The sequence below is a fragment of the Dromiciops gliroides genome, chromosome 2, assembly GCF_019393635.1.
Source record: "Dromiciops gliroides isolate mDroGli1 chromosome 2, mDroGli1.pri, whole genome shotgun sequence".
Taxonomy (NCBI): domain Eukaryota; kingdom Metazoa; phylum Chordata; class Mammalia; order Microbiotheria; family Microbiotheriidae; genus Dromiciops; species Dromiciops gliroides.
The window spans coordinates 297,902,560-297,925,126 of record NC_057862.1 but is presented as its reverse complement, the minus strand read 5'-3'; the positions used below and the strand labels follow the sequence as shown (position 1 = coordinate 297,925,126).

The following is a 22,567-nucleotide window of genomic DNA, read 5'->3' as shown; positions in this document are numbered from 1 at the left end:
GGAAGGAAGGAAGGAAGGAAGGAAGGAAGGAAGGAAGGAAGGAAGGAAGGAAGGGAGGGAGGGAGGGAGGGAGGGAGGGAGGGAGGGAGGAAGGGAGGAGTGGGAAGAAGTCACGGGGATATCATATGGTATTGTTGACAGGAAAACATACATCAACATGAATGTGCAGCATGGATTGATTGACAGCTCCTGTCTTACCTGAGAGAGAAGTTTGTTGTCGTCCTCCAGCAGTTTCACCTTCGTTTCCAACTGTCTGATGTAATTGCAAGAGGAATCTTGAAAGACAAAAAGAGAGAAAGGGAGAAAGCATGTTAGCCTTTGGCTGAATCAATTGCTGTACCATCCCCAAAGAATTTTCCACAAGGCATAACTAAAGTATGGGTTCAAAGAACTGAGAGAGCCAGTCATGGATCTTAAGAATGTTTGGCTTGAGACCACTGGCTTCCCTTTCTAGGTATCTATATCCCCATTTGTCAAATGAGGATTATGCATATTCTAAAGAAATGAAAGGATGCTTTTTTTTTTCATTTTGTGAGGCAGTGAGGGTTAAATGACTTGCCCAGGGTCACACAGCTAGTAAGTGTCAAGTGTCTAGGGCAGGATTTGAACTCAGGTCCTCCTGAATCCAGGGCTGGTGCTTTATCCACTGTGCCACCTAACTGCCCCTAAGGATGCTTTTTAAAGCATGTTATTTTAAAGTCCAGAACAAGAGAATATTGTACTGCCTTTGTACTTACAAAGGAAACATGCTGACAAGAGCCAACATTGTAGCAGAGGCATCATGTACTTCCACCCAAGCTGAGCCTCCCAGCTCCCCAAAGGTATGAAAGAGCCCTGGACTGAGAGCCAGGAGATATGAGTTCTAGCCTTGGCCCAATTAGTTCATAGTCATGTGACTTGGGACAAATCTCTTTAGTTTTTTGCCCTCAGCTTTCTCATCTATAAAATGGAAAGGATAGACAGACAGATATGATCTCTGAAGGCTCTTTAAACTCTGATATGAGAGTCTAAGGTGGGATTCTAAAATCTGATCTAGCCCTGAGGGCATTCCATAATTGTAACCCACGCACTCCCCACCAAGCTCAGACATTCCCTGACATTCATACCTCTCCCACTTATGGCATTCTATCTATGACTTGTGATTTTAAGGTAACTTCCATCTCTGACAGTCTCTGCCTTGTGATTGATTCTATGACCTCTTTCAGCCCTAGGATTCCATGTTCTAAAATTTGAGAGAAAATTATTAATAATGGAGTTTGGGGGGGGGACCCAGGGACCACCACCACCCCCCCACTCGGGGCCTGGCTGGTTTCCCAGGGCCATCCCAGAGTCAGTAGAGTTGCAAAAGAAATGTAGACTGACCTACCTGACTACCTAAAGTAAGTTAACTCACCTGGGTGGCCCTCCAAGGCATGTCAATCAATGGATTTGAAAGTTACTGGCCAATTAGCTTGGATCAATGTGCAGTGACCTGCCTCTACCTGAGAGAGGATAAAAACCCTTGGGGAGAGGGGGTAGGGCTCTTCTCCTCTCTACTCTCCCTCTCTCTCTTGGCCTGGGATGCTGGAGGAGGCAGCCACACTTCCCCCTCTCCTCTCTATCTAGGTAATGTACGGCCTCTCAACTCTACTTGGAACCATGTGCTCTCTTTACTAACATTTAATATGATTAATAAATGCTTAATGCCAAAAACTGGTGCACTAGCCTCTAATTTAAAAGTGGCAATATACTAGAAACCCTAGCTAAGTTCCCCAATAACTTAGAAGAGGGACAGGCTCTCCCAATTATTTCAAACGACACAAATTCTAAGGCATCCTCAGCTCTGACATACTATGAATCAATGATTCTCTGATCTATGATCCAAGGGCTAAAAATAGCAACTTATACAATGGAAAATTTAATCCATTCCCCATCAGACAGACAAGATTTTGTGAAGACTTCAAGTACTTTTTGCAATAAAATCACAATAATCGACTAAATGTTCACTTCCCACATCCAATCCCATTGCTTTGTCTGTCTCCCCGAATCAAATCCAGTGAGCCAGGTTTCAGATGAAGGTGTCGGGACAAATAATTACTGTGTAACATCAATGCTGGGAAATGCCGACATAAAAATGTTGGGGGGGAGGAGGCGAGGAATAAAGAGGTATAGAGTAAGGGAGAAATGCATCCTGGGGAATGTCTTTCAAGGAAGAGTAAGAGAAGAAGATGGGAGAAAGAAGAGAGAGAGAGAAATGAAGATAAGAAGGGGGAGAGGGAGAGAAAGAGAGAGAATAATTAGACTAGAAGGCAATAAAACAAGGGGGTGAAGGGTGGAACTTTGGAGGGAGTAACAGAAAGAGAACATTCAAGATTTGAAGGGATCACCACAGACCCATCTAACAAAAATAGGTTTTAGAGACCATCTTGTCTGACCTCTTTACTGAGAAAGAGGAGCAGGGAAGGAAGAGAGGAAGAGAAAGAAGGAAGAGTGAGTAAAAAGGGAAGTGTCTCTCTTCCTGAAGCAGGTGAATTTCAGATGATTAGTTCCCAATTCTCTTCTCAGATTATTCCCCATTACCAGGGACTACAAAGAAAACCCAGATTATTAAACTTGCTCCCTCAGGAACTTGGGAAAGCATCAAGGCTTTGAACCGTTCTTATGAAAAACAAACCAACAAAAAAAGGATATCTCATTCTTGTACAACTGATATATGCCAAATGCCTATGTGTTGAATAAATGAGAAACAGCTCAAATTTCCACAGTGCTCACTCCCACCACAGGAGCCCTGAGGCATATGAAGAAAGGATGATTAGCCTCATTTTAGAGAAGAGGAAACAGGCTGAGAGAGATTAATCAACTTGTCCATGGTCACTCAGCCAATAAATGTCAGAGGTGGAATTGGAAGGCGGTTCCTTCTGGTCCCAAGTCCAGTAGACCACACTATGGCACCTCCCAAGGAAACCTTAAGAAAGGAAGGGGCCTGAGAGGACACTTCATCCAACTCTCTCCTTTTACAGGTGAAGCTCAGAAAAGGAAAGAGAGCTGCCCATGTTAGGGAAAGACCAAAGCGTTTCAGAATTGGAAAGTACCCCAGAGACCATCTCTTCCAATCCCTGTATTTTACAGATGAGGAAACTGAGATGCAGAGGGGTAAAGCAATTTACCCAAGGTCATAGATCTTTCATTTAAAGCTGCCTAGGATCTTAGAGGCTTCAGAAGGAGCAAATAGACAGAGTCAAGGATCAGTCCCAGGTCCTCTGACTGCAAATCTAGTGTTTACTGCCTTCAAATTTATACAGGTTCCCTGTCAAGGAGGAAAGATAAAGAACACAAAGCGTGTAGTTTTGCTCTTTTTGTTGTTTTGTTTTTTAAGGAGACAATCTAGTATAGTAAAAGAATCCTGAAATAGGAATTAAGAGTCCTTATACTGACCCTAGCTCATTGTACACCTCAGGCAATTCCCTCTTAGCTTCTATTTCCTCATCTGTAAAATGAGGGGCTTGGTCCTAGATGATTGGCCCCTGTGCACTCCGGCAGTCCATAATTTTATGCAGTCCTGGGGGAGTGATGGAGAGTGGAGGAGGGAAATGGGACTGGGGGAGGGGAGGAAGATGGAAGGGAAAGAAGTGGGCCAAACGGGTAGCCTAGCAACTAAGTGTCCCAATGAGAATGACTGAGAATCTGCAACTTCACACAAAGAGCTGACAAATCTCTACTGGTTTTTCCCTTATCAGAAACCACATTCTCAGAATAGTTCTTTTTTTGCCTTTCTGACCTTCATGTTATCAGTTTTACTTTTTTTTTTTTAAAGCTGGGCGAGGCACCTTTCCAAAGGCTTCCTTATATTATCCTCCCAGCCCAGGGCAGCCCCAACCACACTCCACACAACCAGTGGGGAGGAATGTAGATGACTCACTGGTCTTCTCCTAGGCACAGTTGAGGAATTAAATAAACAGGCCTCTTCCCGACACCGTATTCCCCTGGCCTCACCCTTGAGGAATGTGGCTGAGGAAGATTTTCCTTTCCCAGACACAAATTGGACAGATGCATTTTAGTATTACCCCTAGAAAGCATAACTCCTCCAGGTACTTCTGGCCCCGGCAACCCCAAAGCCCTTCGAAATGGATCAGTTTTGATCATTTTCTAGCTCCCTCCAGTGCTCTGCTGAAGGGCCATTTCCTTTAAATGGTTTTTCCCTTCCATATCCACCTCTCTCCCTTGTTAATGCACCAATTCCATTACCGTGTATTTTGTATGTGTCTGCTCACGAGAGCTGATCATTAAATTTTCAGTGTGAGCATTATTATTGTTTTGTTGTCTAGACTCAAGTGATGGAGAAAATACTATTAATGCAGATTAAACCTAAAAGTGTGTCCTGGGAACATTTTTTTTTAGTACTGGTTATTAAACATTTACCAGTACACCACTGAATATCTTTTATATTGTCATCTTTTAGCACGTCATATTCCCTAGTCAAATGTCTTTTTTTTTTTTTGAGGGCAGGGATCGTCTCACTTTTGTATCTTTATCCTCCAAAACAAAGCACAGTGCTTGGCAGAAAGGAGACACTTAATAAATGCTTATGGATCTACTGACTGTCGCATCTCATTGGGCCTCAGTTTCCTCATCCATAAAATGGGGTAAAGAATCTTTGATTTGTTTTTTTGTTGTTTTGTTTTTTTTTTTTTTAGTGAGGCAATTGGGGTTCAGTGACTTGCCCGGGGTCACACAGCTAGTAAGTGTTAAGTGTCTGAGGCAGGATTTGAACTCAGGTACTCCTGACTCCAGGACCGGTACTCTATCCACTGAGCCACCTAGCTGCCCCTGATTTGTTTTTAAAGAATTAAGATGGAAATTATTGAAGACAATATATGGAAGTCACCCAGTAAAGAGCACTACTGGTTTGAGTCTCAGAAAACTCTCTGCTTATAACTATAACCATGCTTTTTGTCAAGAACACCATTCACTCATTCTCCCCTATCCTCAAAGCTGGTGTGATCTTTTATTCTTTCTCCTCTTTTAGAGGAGAAAGGATGTAGGATGCATCTGGTGGTATAGTGGTCAGCACCCTGGGCATGGCATCAGGAGGATCTCATATGTTTACTAGCTAGCTGTGTGACCCTTGATGCTTATTCCCTTCCTCTTCCCTTTCTCTTCCCTTTATTATCATCGATGAGAAAACTCCCTCCATCAATACAGGTCAGCACTGAAAGTTCAATGGCTTGCCCAATGACATGAACTAGTATGCTTCTGAGTCATCACCTGAATCCAGGTCATGCTGGTTTCAAGGCCAGTTCTCTATTCTTGCTGACCCTCCATCAGTTTTTTGTTGTTCAGCCATGTCCTACTCTTTGTGGCCCCATTTGGGGTTTCCTTGGAAAATATATTGAAATGGTTGGCCATTTTCTTCTACAGCCTGTTTTACAGATGAGGAAACCAAGACAAACATGGTGAAGTGACTTGCATAAGGTCATAGAGATAGTACAAGTCTGAGGCTAGATTTGAACTCAGTCTCCCTGCCTCTAGGTTGAGAGCTCCAACCCTTGTGCCACCCAGCTGCAACCCCTCCCCACCTCAATCAGTTACTAAAATCCTATTTATTTTTTATCTCTTGAATCTATTTCCTCCTCTCTACTCTCCATTCTGGTACAGGCCTTTATTACCAAACACTTTGACTATTACAAAAGCCTCTTCTTTCCTTTACCCTCTCCCCCTTCCATACTACCTTTGACACAAATGGCAAACTAATATTCCTTACTGGTAAAATCTGCTCAAAACCCTTCAGGGTTTTCTTTGTTGGCATTCAATGCCTCCCATAATCCAGCACTGCTCTATTTTAACAGCTTTATTTCAACCTGTTTCTAACAGGACAACTTGCTACCTCCTGTGTCTGCTGACATTTTTGACCCCCATTCCATGCCCTCAGTCATACTGCTCCTTATTCTTCAAGAGCCTTCTCTCCACAACAACCAGTTTCTTACCCATTCTTCATGGCCCAACCGAAATAGTAATTAGCAAGTCCTGATTCTTTTTTACTCCTCTTGGTTTGTATATCCTTAGAACATTATAGATAGTTGCATATGTATCTTATAGCCCTATTAGACTGTAAACTACACGAGGACAAGGAGTATCTCTCATCTAAAGTTTACACTTCTCACAAACACACGTGCGCACGCACACACACACACACACACACACACCCTTCAGATGAGAATAAGTAGAACTCGAGAAGATCAGAATTTTTTTCCTCTGCTGTTGCTAAAAGACAAGTAGCTACCTAATCTAACTGAAATATGATCTATAAACAAGATGTACCCCTGGGGAAGGAAGCACAGTGACCATTTAGAGAAATCACTTCTGTGAGCTATGAGAGTTGTGCCTGCTCTTCTAGAAAAGGCTCTAAACCCAATTAATTTTTCCAGATTGCCAGTTCTTTCCTATGGCCCACAAGAAAAAAATGACTGTCCACTCTACACTGGTTCAGTCTTTCATGAGGATTACCTAAACAGACTGAATGACCAGTTAAATCCCCACCCCGCCTTGCTCTGACCCTGCCAGCCACTCTTTTCTCTCCTCTAGTTCCCTTTGAAATCAGATACATATTATAAATATATGAGGTCTCTGACAGGTTTATGGTTGGCTCTCAGGTTTGACGCTAGACCCAGACCTCAGGTAGCTGAACAAACTCTTCAGAAAAGAGGCAATGGCTCAAAGATTTTAGCTTTTGTCTGAGGATAGATGTATATTGGGCTTAAGTAGACTGAAGCATATTGTCAATAATTACCTACACAATCACTATTAATATCAATTAATCATGATTAATTAATAGGTAATCAATAATTGATTAATCAATAAACCTTTATTAAAAACCTACTATGTGCCAGGTACTGTGCTACGTGCTGGATAAAGTAGAAAGGCAGGGGACTGTGGGCGGAAAAAATTGTATATATCATCAGAAATGGCTGATGTGTGGGTTGAGTCTGTTGAAATGCTTTTCTCTTTTGTTTTTTATTCTTTATTACAAAGGACAGCACTTGTGCTGGCAAGGTAGAAAAGATATATTCAGAAATGAAGGTTATATAAAAGCAAAATATATCAATAAAAGCACAATTCTTTCAAGTGGTACTAATGACATTACTAAGGAGATATAAGACCCCCAAAAGAGCTTGATAACAAGAGTTAGAGCCTATAAATGTTACAGTGACATCCAGTGCATTTGGGGACATTTTCAATGTAGGGGCAACTAGATGGAACAATGGATAGAGCACTGGGCCTGGAGTTCAAATCCAGCCTCAGACAATCCCTTGTTATGTGACCCTAGGCAAGTCCCTTAACCATTATCTGCCTCAGTTTCCTCATCAGTAAAATGTGAATCAGCACCGTCCTTTTCAGGTTTGTTGTGAGTTTCAAATGAGATAAATATTTGTAAATGGGTTAGCACAGTTGTCTGGCACATGGTAGATGCTTCATAAAGGAATGGCCCCTAATTTCCCCTTCATCCCCTCAAAAGACACAAAGAATTGCACACAGGACAAAAAACTATAGACAAATTAGGATCTGTACCAGTGGAGAGAACACCATATGAATCAGAGTACATATCCAAAGTATCAAAACACTAAGACCTCATCACTGAAAGGATGAGAACTCAGAATTCCTGACTTCTAGGAGTTACTACTCCCAGAAGGCTTCCTTGCTGCCTAGTAAAAGCCACTTACTATCTAAATGCTTTCCACATCACTGCACAATTCTGCCTCTTAAAAATGGGTATCAGTCTTGAATCACGCAGGTCCCTTCTTACCCCATGACCCTGATATACCCATTAGTAGGCAAGTTTCCCTGTTGGGTCCTTTGGGTCAGGTCTCCTGATTTCCCTAAAGGAAATTCTCTTCAATAATAATACTGATACCTTCTTTTTGTGCATGGCCACTCTAGAAAAGAGCAACTAGATGGTTCAGTGGATAGACTGCTGGACCTGAAGTCAGGAAGATTCATCTCTATGAAAAAAACACTGGTGATTGTTCTTCAAGTAATTAACAAGCAGAAAAGGATTAGGGGGGCAGCTAGGTGGTGCAGTGGATAAAGCACCAGCCCTGGATTCAGGAGTACCTGAGTTCAAATCCGGCCTCGGACACTTGACACTTACTAGCTGTGTGAACCTGGGCAAATCACTTAACCCCCATTGCCCCGGAAAAAAAAAAGAAAGAAAGAAAGAAAGAAAAGGATTAGGATCTATTCTGCTTGGCACTAAGAAATAATTGAATTGGTGGGTGAAGGCAGATGTTGGCTTGCCATTAAAAGCAAAAAATGAAAGCCTTTATTACAATCAGAGCTGACCCAAAGTAGTATTGGTTGTCTCAGGAAGTATCAGAGAACTCTTCAAGCATAGGTTGAATGATCATTTTTCAGAGATACTGATAGATAGGATGCTTGCTTCAGTTAGGGGACAGACTAATTAATGATCTCTGAAGTCATGTACAGTTCTGAGATGTTAGGAAACCTAAGAATCTAGAAAAAATATTATAGGACAAATAGTAGAATTCATCCCACCCGAGGAAATATAAATATGGCTCAGCCTCCTCTAAAAATCTACCCAGTTATGTTCCAAAGTCAGTATATCTTTCTCAAAAGATCCTGGACCACATGAGTCCCTAAAAACATATGGCAAAGTCTCAAAGGCCACTGCACCCAATGCATGAGGTAGCCTCTTATAATTTGTTTTTGTTTTTGTTTTTTGTGTGTGTGTGTTTGGGTTTTTTTGGTGAGGCAATTGGGGTTAAATGACTTGCCCAGGGTCACACAGCTAGTAAGTGTCAAGTGTCTGAGGCCAGATTTGAACTCAGGTACTCCTGATTCCAGGGCCAGTGCTCTATCCACTGGACCACCTAGCTGTCCTCACCTCTTATAATTTTAAAGTGAATCATGTTAATAGGTTTTCATTTCTGAGTTTACAATCCCAAATTTGTGCTGCATTTTTATACTTTCCCAAGAGTTTTCACAAACAATTTATTTAACATTGGAATTAGTTTTTCTTTGAATGCTTGATAGAATTCACTACTAAATGCATCTGGTCCTCGGGTTGTTTCTTTGAAAGTTCATTTGTAGCTTATTCAATTTATTTGATGTGATTCGTTGATTTAAATTTCCAATTTCTTTTTCTGTTGCAAAAGTACTGATATATTTCCTTTAAGTTATCAGTATTGTTGACATAATTGGGCAAAATAATTTCTAATAATTTCCTTTATTTTCTCTTCATTTATTGTAAGTTCTTTTTCATTTTTGGTATTGGCAATTTGGTTTCCCCCTCTCTGATTGGATTAGCTAACAGTTTGTTTTACAAGTTTGTTTTTTTTTTAATGCAGCTCATATCAATTTAATGAGATTTTTTTTATTGCATTGTTTTTAACTTTGTTTTTTTATAATTTCTGTTCTTGTATTTGATGAGATACTTTGATTTGTTGCTTTTCTATTTTTTTAATTGAATACCTATTTTTTTGTTGTAGATAAGGATGCTTAGAAGTATAAATTTTCCCCTAAGGACTACTATGCTTACATCTCAAAAGTTTCACTATGCTGTCTCTAAGTTGTCATTTTCTTTAATGAAATTATCTATGGTTTCTATGATTTGTTCTTTGATCTACCAAGTCTTTAGGATTAAATTATTTAGTCTCCATTTAAGTTTGACTCCTTTTCAAAGGCTCTTTATTGATTTTAATGATTGTGTCATCCATAAAAGATGAGCTTAAACATCTATTTTTCTGTATTTGTTTATGAGATTTTATGGTCAGTTTTTGTAAAGGTGCCATGAAAAACTGACAAATGTATAAACTTCCAAACTTTTTTCCCCCTCCTAAACTCTCATATTATTTCTAATTTCATTTCTTATCTCTTGCTTCCTTTCTTCCAACTACTTCTTTTTTGTTTGTTTTTGTTTTTGTTTTTTGGCGGGGCAATGAGGGTTAAGTGACTTGCCCAGAGTCACACAGCTAGTAAGTGTCAAGTGTCTGAGGTCAAATTTGAACTCAGGTCCTTCTGAATCCAGGGCCAGTGCTTTATCCACTGTGCCACCTAGCTGCCCCTTCCAATTACTCTTGGAGTCCTACAGTCAAACCATTGTATTCTCTGAGGTTATCTGGACTTAGAGTTGTTGTGTGTCCAATACTAGCTTCTTCTGGTTTTATTTCTTGGCCTTCTCAACCTACAGATTTCTTCACTGTGTTCAGTATTTTCTTCTATTAGTTATATTTTCAGCCTCAGTTATTAGATTGGAACTTGGTGGTCAGAGCAGTCTCCACCAGCCCTCTTGGATAGGCTGAATTCCTCATATGTCCTTTCTGTAGTTTGATTGCCAATGCTGCTGCCAAGCTGAAAGGGGTGCATGGTATTAGGTAGATCCCACTCTCTGCCCCAATGCTTGGTAGTGGTTCTACTACAGGTTCCGTCCTCGGCTGGTCTGTCTTCTCCTTGTAAGATCCCCAATCGGGGCTTGATTTCTTTCTCTGCTGGGGCCCTAACAGGCCTCACTGGGATGTTAGAGATCGATCACACTGTTCTCAGGCCTCCCACATAGATAAATACTCTCTGACTGGCACTTGGGTGCTGAACTGGTCCTTTCTTCTGCTGTGACTCTGAAGAGTCTAGAGTCACATCTGGGCCCTGCCTCTCTGCACACATCCAACCCACAAACTGTGCCCTTTATACTTTTCCCAGCATTTCTTTTTACAAGTCCCCTTATCTCCAATCACACGGCCACCCCCCTTTTTAAAGTGAGGGACTACAGTTATCCCTTCTACATCTCAGCTTTCCCTATCGAGGTTTGGGAAGTTGGGGGGAATTCTGTGGAGGCCACAGATGACATGTAAAAGGCCAGGAGACAACACAGAGCCTGTACCAAATAGTTAACCCAAGCTTTACAATAATGTACTGTAAACATCCCATAAAAGAAAAAGAAAAAGGGGCAGCTAGGTGTCGCATTGGATAGAGCACCAGCCCTGGAGTCAGGAGTACCTGAGTTCAAATCTGGCCTTAGACACTTGACGTTTACTAGCCGTGTGACCGTGGGCAAGTCACTTGACCCCAATTGCCTCACCCAAAAAAAAAGAAAAAGAAAAAAAATCACACTTTTTCTCTGATACAAAAAGGAAGACCAAAATTTTTTACCCAGATTTTTCAGATCCAGGGGATCCTAACCTCCTCAACAGGAAAGAGATAACTGTACTTGGAACCTTCCTTGGTCTCTCTGCCTCAAGTTTCTCTCTACTCCAATCTACCTACCACTAAGCTGCCACGGTGATGTTTCTAATGCATGGGTCTGACCACATTATCACCCTACTCAGTAAATTCTAGTAGTTCCCTATAATTTCTAAAATCCAATATAAATCTTTAGTTTATTTAAATATTATTTTAACTAATTCATTAGTTGATTGATTAGTTAGATTAATATTTAAATTCCTTCACAACTGGACCCCCTCCTACCTCTCTGGTCTTCTTACATTCTACTCTTTTCCACACTCTATACAACACAGCCACACTGGTTTATTTGCTATTCCTTGCACATGAAAACTCCTGCCCTTATCCTGGGCCTGTCACTTAGTATATGCTCAATAAATGTTTGTGGATGACTGACTCCACACCTTTGCATTGGCTGTCCCAGATGCCAAGAATGCTCTCCTCACTTTCTCTTCTTAGCATCTCTGGTTTAACTCAAATCCTACCTCCTCCAGGAGGTCTTCCTTGGTTCTCCCCTGCTGCTAAGGCCTTCCCCTCTCAGGTTACCCTCCATCCACACTCCCAGTATTTTGTATGTACCTAATTATTTACACATAGTCTCTCCCAATTAGAATGTAAATTCCTTGAGGGCTGGGAGAGGTTTTTGCTTTTCTTTGTATCCCCAGACCTTACCACAAAGCCTGGCACAGTAAGCACTTAGATGCTTGTTGACTGACTATAATGATCAGGACATGGTGCAGGATATGGAGGGAATATGGAGACTTTTTTGAGCAGATAAATGGTATCAATCAAGAAGCATTTATTAAGTACCTACTTCGTGCCAGAGCATTGTGCTGAGCGTTCAAGATACAAAGACAAAATTGAGAAGTCCACACCCTCAAGGAGTTTACATTTTGCTGTGGCAGACAAAGATACAAATATAGTTATATCCCAAGTAGATGCAGAATAGATATGAGGTAATTTGCAGGGGGAAGCTGGAGAGTATGAAAAAAGGCTTTATCTAGAACAAGGATTCTTAACCTGGGGTCCATGAACCACCACCACCCCTCCTCCACAAAGGGTCTCTGGATAGGTTTCAAAGAAATTAGGAAGCACAGTTGGGGGGAAAAAGTACATTTTTATTTTCACTAACTTCTAACTAAAATTTAGCATTTCCTTCCATTATGAATGTAGACCATAAATATTCCTCTAAAAAGGGGCCCCTAGGCCAAGGGGATCCATGGCCAACAGGAAAAAAAAGAAAGAAAAAGAAAAAAAAAAAAAGGTTGAGACCCTGAAGTTTCCCTAGAGGGTAGCACTTGAATGTTGAAGGAAAAAACTAGGAATTAGAAGCAGAAATAAAAAGGAGATGCATTTCAGGCCTGTGCAAAGGCCCAGAGACAGATGGAACACTGTGTGAAGAGCAGTAAGGAAGCCTACTTGGCTGAACCAAGATCTGTGCAAAAGGGAACAACACTTAATGAGGCTAGAAAGGTAAGTAGGTGCCAGGTTGGGAAGATATGTCCAGATCTATACAAAGGAAGATTATTTTGGCAGCTGTACACATACAAAGGATGAGTGGGGAAGGAAGGCCCTTTGCTGCCAAGCTGATAAAGATGTCCAAAAACCGGGGCCGAAGTAAGCTCTCTGCTATGCTCTTGCCATTAGGTATCTTTCAAATACTCGTTTAGAGGCTTTACTAAACCGTTCATGGTCCCAGTCCATTCTTTTTAGCTCATTAGGGTTCTCGTGAAGCTTAACCAGTCTCAAGGCAGTCTGCAAGACTTGGATAAGCTAGCTCCCTCTTTCTCTTTCTCTTTCTCTTTCTCTTTCTCTTTCTCTTTCTCTTTATCCCTGCTAGATCCCAGAAATTACATTTTCATCAGGGAAGGAAAAGATCTGTGACAGTCACCAGGAACTGCAGGACTCCAGCTATCTTATCAGAATTTCATTAGGAAGAGAGCCCCTGATAGAGGAAGAAAGGCTCTGAGCTAAAGAGGGCTTGGCTATGCTGGAGATGGGGGGAGGGAGCAGGACATGGCTGGCTTCTTGGCTGGGTGACCTCACCCGTCACTAACCTCACCTTTTCTCTCTGAGGACTGGCAGATCTATGATGTTCCTGCCAGTCACACAGCTAGTGGAAACGAGTATGTAATTAAATTAATCCTGGGGTTTTATGTAATGGGTAGGGGAAATGTCAGGAGGATAGAATAAAACCTTTGCACATTGGCAGGCTAGGAGGAGGAAAAGGAGAAAGGTAACATGGGAAACAAAGGGCCCCAGGACACACTGACAAGGAATCTAATCCACCCCACTGCCTTCAGTATGGGGACACATCCCCACACTCACAGAAGAGATCCAAATCTTTTACTTTAAAGCCCTCAGGAAAAAAATTTTACAGCCCCAGTCAGTCACCCAGCCCAGTGTCACTGTGAGGAAATCCTCTATTGACTCAATCAATACTGCCAGATAGACACACCCCAAGGAGCCCAATGACAAAATAAAAGTCCCCACATACACCAAAATACTTATAACAGGGATAGCAAAGACCTGGAAACAAAGCAGATGCCCATTTACTCTGGGGGATGGCTAAATAAGTTATAATATTTTAATATAATGGAATATTATCACATTTTAAGAAACAATGAACATACAGAGAAGCACGGAAAGTCTTACATGATATGATACAGAGTAAGATAAGTAAATCCACAACAATATACACATGACTATGACAAAATAAATGTAAAGAGCCACAACAACAAAAGCATCAATACTGAATGCTGCAGAATTATAATAACCAAGTTTGGCCCAAGAGATGAATGAATGCATGAATAAAGCATTGACGAAAGGCTTGCTATGTGCAAAGCACTGTGCTAACCTCTGATGATACATATAGAAAACAGTTAGTCCCCATTCTCAAGGGGATCCCATTCTAATGGGAACAACAACATTTATGGAAGGTTTCAGCTGTAAAAATGAAAGGGTCTCATGGTACTCAGCAGATGATGATGGCTCTTCTTTAATGTCATGTCCACTGATATAATCACATCCATTTCTGATGCTGACCTATATGACAGCATCAGACTTTGGTGTGATTTCTTCTTTCAATGATGGTGGCTAGGCTGGAAGCAAGTCTGGTAATTTGTGGGACAGAACTATGTAGGGGCCAAATTTAATATGGGGAGAGTTAATTGGGTGGCTCGCCAAATATTGGGGTTCAGAAAATAATGAGGGACCTCTAGGTCCAAAGTTTCCTCCCCTCTGAACTGCCTTTTTTAGTTATTTCTCCCAGGCCAATAAGAAAGGAGCTTAATAGTCTCTTTTCCACAAACAAATCAGGTTTTATTTAATGGGAATAAAATACACAGCAAAGGTGAAATTAATAAAGTCAAGGACAAGGGATTAGGGAAAAAGGAAAATGAATAATCTCCCTAACTCTAACGAAAGTCTATACAATCCCCAAACTCGCTTTCAGCCCAGCTAATTCAAAGAGCCGGACTCGTTTTATTAACTCACTACCTGGGGTCTGTAGTTTCAATGAGACAGCTGTGCAGCCAGGGCCCACCGGAAAGCCGACCGGCAAGGCCCACAGGACAAACTGCCAGGAAAAAACCTCTTTCTCATTTGCTCCCGAAAACTCATCGACTATAAAAAGCCTGAACTTCCCTCAGCAAGCGTTTACTCTCCCTCCCCCAAAAGGGAGGGCCTTCAAACTGTCTGCAGAGAGTGGTTCCCCTGCTAACAGCAGGGCAAGCCAGGTATGGCCCATATCCAATCATCCCTAGCTAGTTTTCCAAACACTACTAGATCATTCAAGTGAGACCCCTGGTTATCTGCCAAATTCCATTATTTTAACACAACTATTCTCAAGGCTCTTTGTCTTGGGGTCCTGGACCATCTTCATCCAAGTCCAAGAGAAGATGTGGTGGTGGTGGCGGTGGTGGTGGCGGTGGCGGCTGTGGCAGCAACAGCTTGACTTGTCCTGTACATGTTGCTGCCTCCTATCCTGTCTCCCCACCCCACCCAAAGCCATCCTACTCCCAGGGCTCCTTGCAGCTTCAGCTAGGCAGGTTTGCCCAACCCATGAGTGGTAGTTGGATGGTAGGTGGTGAGGATGACTGGTTCCCGCTCCACAACAGTTGCTTCCCTGGATGATGGCTTATGGGGGCTGAGCTGGAAGCAGGACCAGTGGGCTAAGAAGGTGCTGCCACTCTGAGTATTCCTGTTTATAACTATCTATTGATGGCAGTTGGTCAGCCGTTGTTGATGGTGGTGATGAGGAAAGTCAATCCCCTCTCTACAAAGATTTCTCCTCTCAAGGATGGTTGTGAGAGTTGGGCTAGAAGCAGATCTGGTGGTTTGGGGGACACAACTTAGGGTCCTGAGCTATCTCCAAAAAGAGACACGGTGGTCAAGGTGGTGGCAGCTTGATTTCCCCAGTACGTGCTGCCTCCTGTCTCTCCCTCAGGGAGCTTTGCTGCTGCAGCTAAGCTTGCTTGCCTGCCCTTTGTATGATAGGTGGTTGTCATTGCTGGGGATACTGGCCCTTTCTCCACAAGATGATTTCTATGAGGGCTGGACTGAAAGCAGGGCCAATGGACAAGGAAGAGGCCAGCTTACCTCTCCAGCTGCCATCTTTAACATCCACACTGGAGGCAGGCAAGCCAGCCTAAGTGAACCAGAAGAGAGAGGAGAAAACACATCCCAATTCTCCTTTGCAGAACTGAAGGACCGGTGTGAAATTTTATTTTATATTTATCTTCATATACATACATACACATATGTGTATATATGTATGTTTTATACACACACGTGTGTATATATTAACATTCACAGATATTCATATTAGTTTTTTTTTCTTCCTTTATTCAAACTTTATCATAAGAAATATCTTGCAGGGTAGAGTGGACAAAGAATATGGTGAGAAAATAGACTATATTTCAAAAGGATAATGCATTTTTAAAAGTCATTAAATTTCCCTTGTCTCCCCAATTGCTAGTGCTCTCTCCTCCCTGAAATTACTTGCTAAGCTTGGTATTTATTTACTGTATATATTTGCTCCCCTACCTCTGAGTAGAATGTAAATTCCTTGAGGGTGAAGACTTTCTTATTGAACTATAATCCCAGTGCTTAGTACAGTGCTTTGCTCCTAGAAGGTCCTTAATTAACATCTATTGAATTGAATTGTTGAATTTACCAATTAGGTGACTCCCTGCCAAGTTGGCTATAAATGAATCCCTGCAAAAAACATTCCTGTGTTCTCACTGACTTGACTTGTGTGTCTATGTGTCTCCTTCCTCTGACACACACTAGCTGTGGGACCCAGTGCTTTAGGTAATTCTTAAGATTATAAATTACAGAGAAAGTGCCAGCCTATATTGGTAGATGGGGGTTCCCTCACCAGGGATTTCCTCCTATCAATGAAATCACAGCAGATCCAGTCCTTATACCTACCTACCTACCTACCTACCTACCTACCTACCTACCTACCTACCTACCTACCTACCTACCTACCTACCTACCTACCTAAACAAAACCTGTCAAAACAAATAGTCAGCACAGGAAGATAAGCTGGAATCAGAAACTTGTTTAGGACCTGGGGTAAAGTCAACATTAACCTGCTGCCCCATTATGGCCTCTGTGGCCCAGTACACTATGAGAATGGATTCAACATTAATCCTTTGCACAAAAGGCAGAGCTGGATGGCAGGGCCAAGGCCAATTATTCTCCCTGGTCTCTACAAGGAACACACTTCTAAACCAAACAGGGGCTGTCATTATTCCATAGGGGAGTAGGAAGGAAAGGGGCTGGGTGTTAGACTACCTTGGATACAAATTTGCACTTAGTCAGGAGACCCAAATAACTCAGCAATTTCCTAGCAGGGATACTATAGACACGACTTCATTTTTCTGACCCAGAGATTCCATTACTAGGTTTATACCCCAGGGAAGCCACTAATAAGAAGAAAGTGTAGATTTGCATGGAAATATTTATAGCAGCATTTTTCCATGATGGTAAAGAATTGGACACAGAGTAGATGCCCATCAACTAGGGAATGGCTTTTAAAAAGGTGCATAAATGTCATGGAATATTACTATATATAACATCATAAATATTTCATGTTTAGGGTTTTTTTTCCCTTCCTTTAAAATGCAATAATGAATGTGACAAATGCAGAGAAGCATGGAAAGGTCAACAGGAATGATGCAGAATAAAGTAAGCTGGACCAAGAAAACAAGAACAACAACAGTGTAAATGGGAAGAATCACCACCAAAAAAGATCAATGTCAATGTCGCACAGTTACAAAGCACAAGACTGACTCCAAAGAAGAGATGCAAAAAGAGTAAATAAGTAAAATCCATGTGACCAAAAAAAAAAATGTTCACAAGCCACTGGCCCTAGGAGTTGAAAAACCATAGAATTTTAAAACCACAGAGTATCTCAGACACTGTTATAGTCTTAGAAATAATTTAGGGGGGGGGCGGCTAAGTGGCACAGTGGATTAAGCACTGGCCCTGGATTCAGGAGTACCTGAGTTCAAATCTGGCCTCAGACACTTGGCACTTACTAGCTGTGTGACCCTGGGCAAGTTACTTAACCCCCATTGCCCTGGAAAGAAAGAAAGAAAGAAAGAAAGAAAGAAAGAAAGAAAGAAAGAAAGAAAGAAAGAAAGGAAGGAAGGAAGGAAGGAAGGAAGGAAGGAAGGAAGGAAGGAAGGAAGGAAGGAAGGAAGGAAGGAAGGAAGGAAGGAAGGAAGGAAGGAAGGAAGGAAGGAAGGAAGGAAGGAAGGAAGGAAGGAAGGAAGGAAGGAAGGAAGGAAGGAAGGAAGGAAGGAAGGAAGGAAGGAAGAATTTAGACCAATCTTCTTCCCACTGCAAGGTTTGACAGGTGGTCGTCGAGCCTCTACTTAAATACCTATAGTGGCAGGGAACTCAATACCTTTTAAGACTTTCTATTCTCTAGTGGTTCCTTAAAATGAGTCAAGTTCTGGAGAAGGAAATGGCAAACCACTCCAGTATTTTTGCCAAAAAAAGTTTAAAAGTCATGAAGATTTGGACACGACTGAAAAACAATAACAACTGAAATTATATTTCCTTTTTCTTTTAATTAATAAAGTATTTTATTTTTTTCCTGTTACATGTAAAGATAGTTCTCAACTTTTGTTTATACAAGCTTTCCAATTTCAGATTTTTCTCCCTCCCTCCCCCCTCCCCTAGACAGCAGGTAATCTGATAAAAGTTTTATATATATATAATATACACACATATATATATATTTATATATATATAATATATATGTGTGTGTGTGTATATATATGTGTGTGTGTGTATATATATGTGTGTGTATGTATATATATACATACACACATATATATATTTATATATATAATATACATATATATATATACATACACACACGCATAGTAACATTAAACATATTTCTGCATTAGTTATGTTATAAGAGAAAAATCAGAGCAACGACAAAAACCTCAAAATAGAAAAACATCAGCACCAAAAACAAAAGAAATAGTATGGTTCATTCAGCATCTACTCCACAGTTCTTTTTTTTTTTTCCCTGGATTTGGAGATCCTCTTCTATCATGAGTTCCCTGGAACTCTTCTGTACCATTGCATTGGTGAGAGGGACCCACATGTACAAAAATATTTATAGCTGCTCTTTATGTGGTGGCATGAAATTATATTTTCTAATAGTCCTTTATAATGAGTCAAGATCTACCTCTCTAAAACTGATTGCCAGTTATCTCCCTCCCCCTCCTCAAAGGAAGTGCTAATAATCAATGAAAGGGTCAAAATATGGGAAAAAAGAGAAGAGAAATTATGGGGCAAAGGGGCACCCAAGTGGATACCTGGGCACCAGTACTGGATCATGCTAATTAGCCATGTGGGTTCAGACAGCTTATTTCTCTCAGAGCCTCTAAATCTCCATCTCTAAAGTAACCCCTTACCTGCATACAACCTTGAAATGGCCTAGAGTAGAGAGAAAGAACATGGGATTTTTAGAGAAAATTTGGATGTGCAACTCAGCTCTGAGAGGCAGTTGGGTAGTTCAATGGATAGAGATCTGGGTCTAAATACAGGGAAGGTCTGATTTCAAATCCAGCCTCAATATTCACTAGCTGTATGACCCTGGGCAAATCATTTAAACTGGTTGCCTCAGTTTCCTCAACTGTAAAATGGGGATAATTATAGCACCTACTTCACAGGGTTGCTATAAAGATCAAAGGAAATAATATTTGTTTGGTTTGGTTTGGTTTGGTTTTTGGCAGGGCAATGAGGGTTAAGTGACTTGCCCAGGGTCACACAGCTAGTAAGTGTTGTGTCTGAGGCCAAATTTGAACTCAGGTCCTCCTGAATCCAGGGCCGGTGCTCTATTCACTGCGCCACCTAGCTGCCCAGAAATAATATTTGTAAGGTGCTTAGCACAGAGTGCCTAGCATATATCATTCAGTCACTTTTCATTCATTTCTGATTCTTTGTGACCCTATTTGGGGTTTTCTTACCAAAGATACTGGAGTGGTTTGCCATTCCCTCCTCCAGCTCATTTTACAGATGAGGAAACTGAGGCAAGCAGGGTTTAAGCGATTTGCCCAGGGTCATACAGCAAGTAAGTATCCAAGGTCAAATTTGAATTCAGGTCTTCCTGACTCCAGTCCCAGCGTTCTATCCACTTCACCACCTAGTTGCTCTGGATAAAGAATGCTGCCCCCAAATAAGAGAGATTTCAAAAACAACATCACTACAATGGAATAAGGACATTGATCAGAAAAACGTTATCTCTTGATGTAGGGAATCACATTCCTCAAAGCTGGAGAGTATTCCATATCCAGGACTATGTGCAGAGAGATCCATCAACAGAAGCATGACCACCAGTTCACAGCCAATCATGAAGAACTATCTGTTAAAGCAAGGAGACAGTCTATACTGTTAAACTCAGAAAACTAAGATGTTAACCTGGGCTGAGCCACTTGGGCTGTGACTCTGTGCAGGTATCCCCATATGTAAAGTGGATGCTTCCTCCATCTACCTAGGGTTTAGAGCTATAAGGGGCATTTGAGAATCTAGTCTGATGCTCTCATTTTTTAAAGACGGAGAAACTAAGGCCTAAAGAGACAACTTCAAGGTTAGAGAGACTCTAAGTACAAGGTCAAGTACTCTTACATAGGATAGTAGAAAAAAGCAACTGGCTGTAGACAAAGGACCAATATATGAAACCTGAATCTCCCCTGGGGGCCCTCAGGTTGCTCATTTGTAAAATCTGGAAGTTGGAGCACATGGTCTCTGAGGTCACTTCCATCCCCAGGGGTATAATCCTCTATGTCCCTTCAAAGCACTGTTGTGACGAAGGCATTGGGTAAACCTTCAATGTGAGTTGTTAACCTACAGAACAGAGAGAAGCCCTAGAACCAGATCAATCAAGGGCCAGCACTCCCAGCCCCTGACCAACTGCTTTGTAAAGGAGGATGTGGTCTCACTTCTCACAAACGCTAAGACAACAGTTTTATTGTAAGTCAACCAACATTTTACAAACTACCTTGTGACATCAATGATAGCCAAATATGTCCTGCCTTCCCTCCACGTTGTGACTCTCCCAGAGAAAGTTGTTTCCGTGTAGTCGAGAATCAGAGACATCTATATAGAGCTTCCTTTGTCTCTCCTTATTTTTGAAAGAGTTGTTGTTCAGTCGTTTTCAGTTGTGTCTGACTCTTGAGTCAAACCCATTTGGGGGTTTTCTTGGCAAAGGTACTGGAGTGGCTTGCCATTTCCTTCTCCAGCTCATTTACCGGATGAGGAAACCGAAGCAAACAGGTTTAAGTGACTTGCCCGGGGTCACACAACTAGTAAATGTCTGAGTCTAGATAGTACTCTATCCAAGTTGCCACCTAGCCACGCCATTTTATTTTCTTTTTCTTTTTCTTTTTCTTTTTTTAGTGAGGCAATTGGGGTTAAGTGACTTGCCCAGGGTCACACAGCTAGTAAGTGTTAAGTGTCTGAGGCCAGATTTGAACTCAGGTACTCCTGACTCCAGGGCCGGAGCTCTATCCACTGCGCCACCTAGCTGCCCCTAGCCAACCCATTTTGAGCAAGTAGTGTGGGACAAAACATGGCCAGACCCACTCTCCTGGATTTCCTCTGAATACCAGTGAAAATCTCCTTTTCTCACTAAATTTTCAAGTGAGAAGGATTTTAAATCAAATCTTTTAAGCCGTTCCTTTCTGATGGATCCTGGGATGGCAGCAGCATCCTCTCTAGCCCCAATTATTAAGATGACTTACAACATTCTCTATACTTTCTTCATATGACTCTGAAGGGGGCTCTCCCTTAGTGACTGGAGCTTCTAACCACAGTTACAAAGGTGCCAACCTTTAAACAATTCAGTTAAGTGGTTTGTAGTTGGTGGGTTAGGGTTAGCAGTGAAGTTGACACCTAACCCTTTAGTTTTAAAGTCAATTAAATTAGAGATAAGACATTTATAGAGTCCTAAGTTTTTTTCTTTGTGTTCTTTCATATTTTGCCATCTTGTTCTTTGGGAGACTTTCTCCCACACTCTTCCCAAGTGCAAAACTTTTTTCTGCCTTATCATATTAGGTGACACAATTGTAAAAATATCGAACTCAAGAGTCAGAAGATTTGCTTTCAAGTGCTGGTTCTACCACTTACTAGCGTCATGACCTTGTACAAAGTGAGCCATCTGGAACCTCAGTTTTCTAATGTGGAAAATGGGGATGATACTCAAAACTCCTAATTCCCAGAGATAATCATATGAAAGTGCTTTGTGAACCTTATAGAAATGGGGAGTATTATTGTAATACTATCATCATGACTAGTAATAGCAGTAGTAATTCTCCAGTGTCTGATTTTGGTACATGATGGAATGAGGTCCTAGAAGACGGTGCCAATGAAATACAGGCTATGGCAGGTTCTGTCAAACTAGAAAGACTTCACAACAGCCTGTGTCTGTTGTGTAGAGACTAGCCCAATTAAATAGAGAGAACTTATCATCAATAGGCTGACCACTAGATTATACATTCTCTGGCTGTAGAAACACCATGAAATGAATAAAAATACAAATCGGTGGTCTGTCCTGCCTAGCCTCCTTTCTACTTCTGAAGTAACAAAGGAAGGATGGATGTTATGGGAGCTAAGTGCTATTATGATTTCCCATTTTACAATTGAGGAAACTGAGACAAACAGAGGTGACATGACTTACAAAAGGTCACACAGCTAGTAAGTGCTGATGGCTAGATTTGAACTCAGGTCTTTGGAATCCAGGCTCAGCTCTCTATCCAATGTGCAACCTAGTTAACTCATGACAACACAACAAGAGGCAGATTGTGCCAAGAGCCATAAAAATTTTAAA

General features: G+C 41.4%; 1 protein-coding gene across 4 annotated transcripts in view; it reads right to left on the bottom strand.

Moving 5' to 3' along the window:
• The window catches only part of CCDC85C (coiled-coil domain containing 85C), a 188,742-nt gene that overhangs the window by 58,455 nt on the left and 107,720 nt on the right, over positions 1-22,567 (bottom strand). For all 4 annotated transcript variants that reach the window (XM_043982330.1, XM_043982327.1, XM_043982328.1 and 1 more), the window contains one exon: positions 199-275. In XM_043982330.1, coding sequence (XP_043838265.1) covers positions 199-275 — 77 coding nt within the window. The remainder of the gene's footprint in view (positions 1-198; positions 276-22,567) is intronic.